Genomic DNA, 11,513 nt, shown 5'->3' with positions numbered 1-11,513 from the left:
GGATTAACGATTTTAGACTGAATTATTCAGGATGAATTCATCCGAGAATTCCTTTCTTTTTCGGCTTTATAAATAACTTACATATATGGTAATAAATAATGACATCCAGGCGTTCAGTAAAGAAACTTGGAGCACTAAAGAAATAGGAAATCCCACATCCGTATTTAAAGTTAAAACAGAACTCAATTAATCTGGAAAGATATTACGATTTTTTGGTTTATATTCGACATTAACCACTTCATCCCATACAGTTTGTTGTACTTAGCAGTTGTTTCATGATCTCAATCCAATCAAAGTATATATTTTGTTATATAAAAGATATCACACTTTTTGAAGGGGGCCTTAAACCCTGAGACTGAGAAATTAAACCTTAACATTTCTCAGTCCAAGTTAAACTAATAATTTCAGATGTATATGTGCGTATTTGCTGCATTAATGTAAAGAAGACTTCAGATGCAAACGCCTCTGTATGTGCCATCTGAAATTTTCTTCTAGAATGATCATTTTTATCAAGCTTGTATGTTTACGTTCAGTTATTTCACTTTAATGGCAATGAAAATTACCTATTAATTGTCATTAAAGTGAAATTACTGAGCTTAAATGTAAGAGTTTGATAAAAATGCTCATTTTAGAAGAAAAGTTCAGATGGCACTTAGAGGCTTTTGCATCTGAAGTCTTCGTATATAAATCTTAATGTATGGTTTAATCTGTAAGCCTATACTTCTGATGCATTAGCCTGTTCCAACATGGTCTAACTTCCAGCATATGGGAATCACAACCGAAGTATTTAGAGTGCTAACTCAACAAAGTTTCTACAATGTAAGGTCATTGTGTCCCCTTTGTTATTCATGATTTGGATTACAAGGTTGGGATGTGTTGAGATTTTGTTCTAAACACATGAGGTCAAATAAAACACAGGCATCACAGTGTTAACGGCTGTAAACATCATGGTGTCGCAGGTCTGCAGAAGCACTAGATCAACTGAATTGTTGGTGATTTGTCTCATTCAGAGGCATTATGTTGCAACAGCAGAACAATAAAATTTCAACATATGCTGACAAATATGCATCAGTAAATGTAAATTTGTCTTTCATTTCTGGTGGCACTCATAAGTAGCCTACACACACACATAAACTTTCTTGAAGCAATAGTTGGAGGAGTCCGCGATAGCTTCGAGAAACATGACACAGTCTCATAAGTAAAGGTCATGACTCTAGTACATGGGGCAGAAGGGAATTAGTGCAGACAATTAGGTGAAGTTAGGAGTCATATCACAGAGCACTACAGTTTCTTTGTGACGGTTTGGAAGAGAAGACTAATTATAAGAAGCAGCCAATCCATTTATGGTGAAAGACTGCCCTATAAAATAATCCTGCAATATTTGAAAGGCCCGTTGTGCCAAGCAGGGTGGGGCTGAGAGCCGTGGGAACGGAGCAAGGCCTGTGGCGCGAGTGTGTTAATGAGGGTCTCGAGGGTCTCCGTGATTTTTCCAAGTAAGAGATGTTCCTGGAATATATTTTGTTGATCCCGGAATCAATATTCCTGACCAAAAATGTAGTCTAACCCTAACCCTACCCATAAGTTATCACTTATTAAAAAAAAGTAAAAAATCAGAGGGAAATGTTGAATTACACTGATATAGAAGTAATTAACCCTGGTTGTAAGCCTAAAATTAACATAAACTCTAAACTTGTCCCTCAAATCTGATTGGTTGATTGGAATGTTGTTCCGGATCAACAACAATGTTGATACCGAAACATGCTGTACTTGTTGAAATCATGTTCTCCGGGGTGTATTCCAGAAAGCAGGTTATGTGACATACCCGGGAATGTTTAAGGGTAACCGAGCTCCGGCGAGAGCGGCGCGGCGCGTCTTGGACGGCGAGAGGGACGAGAAGAGTTGAAATCAAGTCAACTTTATGGTAATAAGCTATGACGCGGTTCGGCGGAAACCAGCGGCAACCAATCGGAATGTAGAAGTCCTCCGCCTGAGAGGATACCAAAAAATACAATCCTGTAAACTTTGATTCCGACCACATTAGTTCCTAAGCAAAATGGAGGAAAAGTTAATTATTTCTGTTGCGGGTTTCCCATCATTGTACGATTTGTCCCTGTTTACATACAGAACGACGAATGGAAAAAGGTGTCTGAAATGGTGTTTTGTTACTTTCACATTTAAAAGATTTGAATAGGTTAACTTATACCCTACATGTGGCCAGTCTGCACAAAATAGGATACTGATTTATGTTCAGTTCTTATTTGCTTTGCGGCTCCTTTAAATAAAGTAAAAAAAATCACGCATTCTAAAATCTACGTCAGAGCGCCAGAGAGTCCCCGAATCTCACGGCGTCGGTGGCAGGGCAAAATTCTTACTGTGCGTTCACACCGCCGCCGGCGAGAGCGGCAAAATTCGCTCTCGCCGGCGGCGGTGTGAACGCACAGTAAGTAAGCGGATAACCTCAACCCACTCCGGAGCAGCTTCTGTTTCAGGGTTTACTTCAGAGGTGTTCAGCGCATGCAAGCAACTATTGATGAGGCTCTAGTGGGCGTGACAGATTGCGCACAATATTATATACCGGTAGTTATATTGATATATAAACGGTCGTCCGTGAAGGGCTTTTATAGTTTGATGTATATGTTTGTGATTAAAGATACGTTTACTTTTTGCCGGTTCCGGCCTCCTTCTTCCCCGAAGCCACCTTTCCACTGCACACGACATTCGCATACGATTGTCGCATTTCGCCCCCTAGTGTCAGTCGCATTTACGATCATACACGGCAACATGGGAGAGAAGTTGATTCTCGCAGTCTCCGAATACCCCATTCTGTATGATATAACTCTTGAATCATACAGAGATGAATAAAACATTAAAAACAATAATATATATATTTATATATATATATGTGTGTTTCAGATCAAGTTTAAAAAAAAAGTATTAATAATTCTCAACTTGCGCACACTGATTTGATTGGACTATATTGGAATACATCCCATCCGGTTGGCCGGTCGCATACGGTCTATTCACAGAAGTTCATATTTCAACGGAGCCAAAGCTCAAATCGGTTTGAATGAGGGAGAGATGTCCATGAGGGAGAGAAGTCGACGGCGTTTGCCTGAGGAGCCTTCGCCGTCCACCAGGGGTCAGAGTCAGAGGCACTCCACCACGGGGCATCCAGTACCATCGCATGGCACCGCGATTGAAGGCCTCTCAGCTGGTTGAGGACTGAGTGGCAGTGTGTACTGGGAACCGGAACACAATTTTCTTTTTCCTCTCTCCCCTCTGTCTCTCCTCATCCGTCCGTTCATTTTTCTCTCGACTTGTCTGTCCTTACCCCGAGGTGCTGCGACTGTTGACACTCGTGGGTGTCCCCCAGCCTGTGAAGGATGACGAGGGTATGTGGCAAGCAGGGAGGGGCTGAGAGCTGTGGGAAAGGAATGAGGCCGGTGGCACGAGTGTTGATGAGCCAGAAAGAGTAAAGGAGGAGTGACGACAGTGGCAGACGAGTGGCAGTCATCCGTGTGGGGCTGGTGCTTTACTTTCATTTAGTTGTTTGTTTATTTTGTGATTAAAGTCACGTTTACTGTTCACCCGTTCCCGCCTCCTTTTTCCCTGAACCTTTAACATTGTTACTCCCATTCACACCAAGAACGAGAACTATTATGACAATTATATTATCATCCACACCAATGGACAAAACATGTTCTGTTGCCCACAGCAGTTTTGTCGTCTTGCGTGCTTAGTCGGTTCTGTTTGACAGCCACCAATTTATAATTTTAAATAAATAAATAAATAAATAAAATTCTGAAAGTGATTCCAATTATAGGCCTATCATTCCTCCGTGTCTTTATCAATAAAGGGTAGCTGGGGCGTGGACTTTCCTATTCTCAGTATTAAAACGATTATTAAAACTTTACATAGTTAAAGGATAACTCTCGCCAAAATTGAACCTAGGCTCTTTTTGTTAATCTACCCGAGTCAAACTTTCGTGTAAAAGCAGAATTAGAATGGAAACTCCACTTTTAAGTTTGACCGTATTTTCGTTTTCGGTCAAAATGCCTTTTGAATGGGAGTTCTAGGGGCACTTCTATGATAGAATCAAAATCGCTATTTTTAAAACACTTAGGCGGCTCGACACAACATGAAACTGTGCTTGAAGTATCACCAGGGGCTCTACACATGAACTCGAGCATTGAGAACATTGTTTGTGTACACAAAGTTTACTAAAAAGAAAGATTTTGAACAACTCACTGTGTTTCCTACCGCCGGCATTTTGTCAGTCAAAAGTAGTCGATCTCCGAATGCAACGTAATGAACTGACTCAATATGAGGAAATGTCTTTAACTTGTTTTTCCAATGAAAAGCATGATAACTTGGACACTTAGCTCATGTCAATTTATATGTAAACAAGCTTTAGGAGCTTTCCATCTTTACTCTCCTCACGTTACGTTGCATTCGAAGATCGACTACTTTTGACTGACAAAATTCTAGCCACCGGAAACACTAACTGATAAAGTGAGTCGTACAAAAGCTTTCTTTTTAGCAAACTTTGTGTTCACAAACAATGTAGTCAATGCTCGAGTTCATGTGTAGAGCCCCTGGTGATACTTCAAGCACAGTTTCATGTTGTTTCGAGCCTTCTTAGTGTTTTAAAAATAGCAATTTTGATGCTATCAGAAGTGCCCCTAGCACTCCCATTCAAAAGGCATTTTGACCAAAAACGAAAAAACACGGTCAAACTTAAAAGGGGCGTTTCCATTCTAATTATGCTTTTACATGAATGTTTGACTCGGGTAGATTAACAAAAGAGCCTATGTTTAATTTTGGCGAGAGTTATACTTTGTGTATAACTCTGTGAACGGGCCTTAAAATCACAATGAAATCAAAATGGACAATTCTTATTTTCTTTAATGGAATATTGCAGTATTTATCATAAATTATTATTTTTTCTTCTCTCCTCTGATGATGCATTTACTGGCGTGAGGGCGGGACAACATGTCACTCACATGAGATCACAGCAATAGCAAACCACAATGATCCAACAATATCAATCCCTGGTGGACAAAATCAAGTCCTGCCCTACATTTCTTTCTTGTTTGAGAAGCCGTTTCACTTGGATATGCATATGGGGAACTACCGTTTCATGCCTGAATAAAAAAATTAGATCAAATTCAGATCTGATCAAAGAATGCAAGATTTGTATCAAGGGTCAAATTTAGATTTAAATGGAATAAAATAACAGTTTGGATACTGTGGAAAGAAATGGTGATCACATTGAAATGTCACTACACCTACCGCCAGCACTGCAGAACAATTTAAACTGTGAAAGACGGCATTTTCTGCGATCCTGCAACATCCTGCTGTATCTCTGCTGGCTCCATTTTAGCTTCATGAATAATAGAGAGCACTTTCCTATGCAGCACAATTCATATGCTCAGTTTCACCCCAAGATTTTGCTCAGAGCAATGTTTAAACTAGCCAACCACCTGCAATTTAGACGCCTCCTGATAAAGAAAAAAGCCACAGCCCTTAACAATGAAGCCTTCCCCTTACCTATCACACATATTGGACAGGACAGAGCGCAGATGAGGGTTAATTGGCATCACGCTGTCTCCTGCCTTCTGTCACCAGCCCCAATTATAGCAGCATGGCTGCCTTTCTCTCAACCTGAGGGGTCTCCAGCCGGAAAACTCAGTTCCACTGCATGCACCACTAGAGACCGGGCTTCCTCCACACTGCCACAAGGCCAATTTGGCATGGCCGTGCCGGCAGAGAATACTCTTGATGAAATATATATATGATCTTCCTCAAACATGTATTGTTCCGCACTAGTGTTTCTTATCAGACTATACCCCCCTTGACATTCTCCAAACTTAGCAGGAACGAGACAGGAACGCAGCTCACCAATGCTTAAAGATGCAGGTTGCTCCGTTCTTTCACCCTTTGCTTCTTTTCATGTCGTCCTGCCAGGCCCGCATTAAGAACACACAGGGCCCTGGGGCTATAGCAAACCCAAGGGCCCCCTTTCAGCCTATCTTTGGTGCCACAATGTTTTCATACCGCATGAATAATTCATATTAAAAACAAAATCATATCTTTAACACAAAGTTTCTATCTAAAATATGAAAATGTTTTATATTTTAGATCGAGATACAATACATTGTATCTCTTTGTGTTAAATATATGATTTTTTTAAAATATGAATTATTCATGCGGTTAATTAATTATTCCCACAGGTTTCCCCATTAATGTTTTGCTGGGGTAAGTTCTATAAATTGGAATAAATAAAGGACAAAAACAAATACTAATAGATTTTCTTAGTATACCGCAAATGTGTTTAACAATATTAATATGGCAAAGCTCTTAATTTTTTATGAATATTTTGCATTTAAAGTTTAAAGAACTGAACTAGAAAGAATGAATAAAGCATTGCCCTGAAAAGTAAAAAAGAAAAAGAATCTGCATTGTTTAACTAAAATCATGACAGGAAATACTAGCTCCTAATTACCATGGTTTCTATAAAAACAACAATAATAATACTAATAATACTGATAATAAACTATAGGATTAATGAAAAACTTCTAGGCTAATAGAGGTTATGCGCAAATTAACTTCCGCATTCTGTCAAACAGATCGCTTCCGGTCCAGGTCTTTTGTATGTGCTTCATGAAAAAATAAGCTGTTTTACTCAAGATAACTTAAAAGGAGCGAGCAAAGTTGAACATAACCCATGTCCCTCGCATATGCAGATTGATAGGCCTAGGCCTATCTAAAAAAATAATTATTTTCACACAAACGTTTAGATTTTTACATAGAACAAAACACCAATAACAAAGTGATCTAGGTAGGTTAGCTGATTACCTTAAAAGTCCATAGATATTGCATCAGTTCATTCTGCTGTTAACACTTTCTCTGACAAGCGGATGCAATGAGACCAGGGTTCCAATTTGGTCATGCAATGTTCGACATTTACCCTAGCAACATTATCAATAGACACCACAATGTCATATTTTTACAGCTTTAGTAACTACATTTAGTCATTTTGATTGTAGTGGCGGCGTGTACAAAAAGATTGTAATTACCATTGTGTACAGTTTACCTCAACAATTCAGTGGGAGCTATTCGTATATTCTATAGCTAGTCTTTAATGTTCACATATAAACACAGATCATTAGTCTTCCTCTGCTTGTAAACACAGCCCTGCATTTCCGGGTCATATGTCAGAACGCCAGCTCCTGCGCCATCACCACGCATGCGAAATTGTTGAATAAAGTCGTTATTTTCTTTTTGTGGCGCACAAAAAGTATTCTCGTCGCTTCATAAAATTATGGTTGAACCACTTTAGTCACATGAACCATTTTAACAATGTTTTTCCAACCTTTCTGGGCCTTAAAGTGTTAAAGGGGTGGTTGATTATGATTTCACTTTTTTAACTTTAGTTAGTGTGTAATGTTGCTGTTTGAACATAAACAACATCTGCAAAGTTACAATGCTCAAGGTTCAAAGCAAAGGGAGATATTTGATTTGAAAGAAATTGCTTTTTAAGGACTACAACAAACGGCTGGTAGGGACTAAACGACATTCCTCCAGGGTTAGTGACATCACCAACCCTAGAATTTACATAAACCCCACCCCCTGAACAAAATGTATAGATCATCAAGACAGAATATTCTAATCAATGACTAGAAGATAACTACACATAAGCTACATAAATTCATCAACTAACCATTCAGAAATGGCCTGTTGCATTCTCCATGTTGTCACTTCTTCTTGAGTCTCTCCATCATTGCTGAATCCGGTTTGAATATAAAAGGCTAAACGTTTTTTACATTTTCAGTGCATATCTGTGTGAGTGCAAGCTGTTGAAGCTCCACCCTCTGTGCTGGGAGTAGCAGCTCATTTGCATTTAAAGGAACATTGAAATGTTTTTGCTCACCCTCAAAAAGTGACAATTTTAACATGCTATATACAAATATCTGTGGTGTATTTTGAGCTAAAACTTCACATACACACTCTGGGGACATCAAATACTTATTTTACATCTTGTGAAAAGGGCATTATACCACCCCTTTAATTAAATAGCTGTCAATGGAGCCCCTCCTGAGCCATCGAATTTCATAAAAAATATCTTAATTTGTGTTCCGAAGATGAACAAAGGTCTTACGGGTTAGAAACGGCATGAGGGTGAGGAATTAATGACAGAATTTTTTGGGGGGTGACCTATCCCTTTAAGCCCCGCCTTGCCCTATTGTTAATGCGGCCCTATGTGCTTCAGAACCATCGCTGAGAGTAAAATGAACACCATCTATCCTACAGAGTCTGTCGGTGCAGGAAAATGTCCATTTTTGTATACGAACTGTAAGCAGACCAGTCTTATTTCAGTGCCTGAAGACAGAAGGCTATTTGATTTTGCACAAGACCTGTCAGATGCTGTCTGAACTCAAAAGGAACTTTTTATAGAACTACTCACTCAAACACAAATGGAAAACATAATAACTTATGTGAATAACTTCATAGAGATATGAATAAATATAATTTAATTTAAATAATCACTGAGGTAAACTGAACCTGGTAGTGACATCAAAACCAGGTGTAATAGAAAGATCCAAAATACACTGAAAACATTTGACTAGAAAATGCTGAGATTACATTTACATTCTAATTTGTTTAAAGGGATAGTTCACCCCAAAATCAACACAAAAGAAGATATTTGGAAGACTGTTGGTAACCAGACGGTTGATGGTAGCCATTACTTTCCATAGCAGGAAAAAATACTATGGAAGTCAATGGCTACCGTCAACTCTCTGGTTACCAACATCCTTCAAAATATCTTCTTTTGTGTTCAACATAAGAAATAAACTCATACAGGTTTGGAACAACACAAAGGTGAGTAAATGATGATTGAATTTTCATTTTTGGGTGAACTACCCCTTTAAGTGACGATAGCATTTTGCAAAGACCATGTGCGCCCTCTGTCCGTGAATGCTGGAATAAATCATGCGCATGATTTGGCAACCTTGGAAAGGTGAAGACACCAGAAAATCAAGAACAAAAAAAATGTAAATAGGAAGCAATGAAATGCTGAAGCTTTTGTAGTTATATTATACTAATATTTTATTTTACAGAGAAAGGAATACGATATCTTTAAATGTGAATAATGTATAGCCCACACAAACAAAAGAAAGTTCTTCAGTGATGATGCTTGTGCTTAAACTGCAGCCCACAGTATCCACAAGTGCCAACTTTGGTCTCCTTGTCCTGTGAAAAGGTTGAATTAATTAATGCATGATGCAATAATAAATGTTACATGCAGCATGAAGACAGACTTAGTTTTAATCTCTAAGCATTCGATTAGTTCAACTGAATATGTGACCCTGGATAACAAAACCAGTCACGAGTTGCACTGGTATATTTGTGGCAATAGCCAACAATACATTGTGTGGGTCAAAATGATTGATTTTTCCTTTATGCCAAAAATAATTAGGATATTAAGTAAAGATCATGTTCCATGAAGATATATTGTACATTTCCTACCGTAAATATATAAAATTATATTTTTGTGAGTGAATGCAGCACAATCGCGAACGAAAATGGACAACTTTAAAGGCGATTTTCTCAACGTTTAGATTTTTTTGCAACCTCAGATTCCAGATTTTCAAATAGTTGTATCTCGGCCAAATATTGTCATATCCTAACAATCCATACATCAATGGAAAGCTTATCTATTCAGCTTTTTGATGTTTTGTGGTCCAGGGTCACAAAGTATTTGAAAAAATGTGAACCATATGGGGTTAAATTGATTGAGATGTTTTCTGGGAGTAAAAATAATTTTATTTTGCTGCTTTGTTTATAAGGTAACCTTCTCATTCATTCACTCACGTTCAGAAACTGTTATAAAATACATGTTTACCAAGTTGATGTAAACTCTGGGGTGGCCGAGAGCCCCTCCGCCTCCATCACAGGACACCACTCTTGACTCTATGTTTGACACTGGTTCTTCTGCAACCAAGTTGATTGCAAAGTTCTCATTCACCTGCACCAGAGATTAAAAGATCCATGAATGAACAAACTAAGACAATATTTTACTTTAGAGTAGATTAGTTCAGTATGGAAATTGTTAAGAGGGTCTGTAATAGTTATATTCTTTAACGTTACCTCTTTTAGTCTACCGATGAATCTAGCTCTTCTCACATCATGTTCGTCATAGAGCTGCAACAAAAACAAGCAGCAAAAGGAATCACTCCAGTCCCATCATAACACTGACAAGGCAGCAGCATCCTTCATCATTCAATCTGTTACCATTAAATGTACAAACTACTGCACAACCAATCATTAACAGCAATATCTGAGAGTCAATTCTCACAACAAATGCTAATACTATAACGTAAACAGACGTGCATTGAATCCTTTAAAGACTGTAAAACTGTGCCTCACCTGTCCCGTGTGAGTCACTTTTTCTCCATAATTAGAAACCGGTACACTGTATTGCTGGACTGGAACTACAGATAACCTCATGCTATTGAGCAGAGCCTTCGTGTTTTTACCGAAGGACAACATCCTTGGAAGGGTGGCTGCCATGTTTGCCTGTAAGTATTACCCAGCAGCCTCTGCTTTGCTGTGTGTATGAAAACTCTTCATGGTTCACTGCTGGCCCCTGCTGGTCGAAAACAACTGAATTCATGTATATTCCTTTGATTTGTGCATTTAAACATTTCATTTTACAATATATTATGGAAATGTATTTTGAAAATCCACTCGTTATTTTTTAAATAACAAAACAAAACATTAAATTCACAATTTTGAGTCCAGGTTCCAATAAGGGTACTGTGCGCATGCGTACGTTATGACTTTCCTGAAAGTCATTACGTCACAGGAACTTGGACTGTGTCACAGGAACTTGTTTCCGCACGCCTGAAGCGTGCTACCTACACATCGATGCTTTTGGGAATAAATAGATTTATACACGTTTCTATCGGTATATCAGACAGGTACGCGATGCTTATGTTTTTGTTTGTATGTCTGACTGTAATTGTTGTATTGAAATCAACACATGTATATGGCGTTGAAGAGAGTGTTCAGCCTAACAAGCTAGTTAGCGGTCCACTAAGTGCTCTGTCTATTTTTTTATGCCAACTTTGTTGTAACGACGCCCTCTACATAATAATCTCAGTACATTCATATGTGTAGCAATGGGGTTAAGTTAGTCCGTATTAAATCGTGGCATGCAGCTCTGAATACAAAAGGACAGAATGAAAATGAATGCCTGTTGTAATCTAGCCATCTAAGTTAATAGTTAGTTTTCAAATTAATCAGAGATGACTAACTTACTTAAATGTTCTTAACATTTCAATTTCTCTTTATTTTGTCAAATATATGACAACCTCTCATTCCCTGCACCTGTCCTCAGACCATTACTCAATACTGTGTATGGGTTAAAATAAGAAAATAAACACTACTACTACTATGTTCAGGCAGAATTGTCTAAACGTATCACTTCGCCATCAGATTTAATTGAT

At 38.4% G+C, this 11,513-nt stretch overlaps 1 protein-coding gene across 1 annotated transcript; it reads right to left on the bottom strand.

Moving 5' to 3' along the window:
• Nucleotides 1-9,093: 9,093 nt before the first annotated feature.
• ndufs6 (NADH:ubiquinone oxidoreductase subunit S6) lies at nt 9,094-10,621 on the bottom strand. Its single transcript, XM_079591387.1, has 4 exons — nt 10,432-10,621; nt 10,153-10,206; nt 9,908-10,030; nt 9,094-9,255 (listed from the first exon to the last, which is right to left on the bottom strand). The coding sequence occupies exons 1-4, from the start codon at nt 10,573-10,575 to the stop codon at nt 9,187-9,189; spliced, it is 390 nt and encodes a 129-aa protein (XP_079447513.1). The 5' UTR covers nt 10,576-10,621; the 3' UTR covers nt 9,094-9,186.
• Nucleotides 10,622-11,513: the final 892 nt, after the last annotated feature.

The sequence above is a fragment of the Phoxinus phoxinus genome (genome assembly GCF_949152265.1).
Source record: "Phoxinus phoxinus genome assembly, chromosome: 19".
In the NCBI taxonomy this organism is placed as follows: Eukaryota; Metazoa; Chordata; class Actinopteri; order Cypriniformes; family Leuciscidae; genus Phoxinus; species Phoxinus phoxinus.
This window is presented reverse-complemented; position numbering and strand designations above follow the sequence as displayed.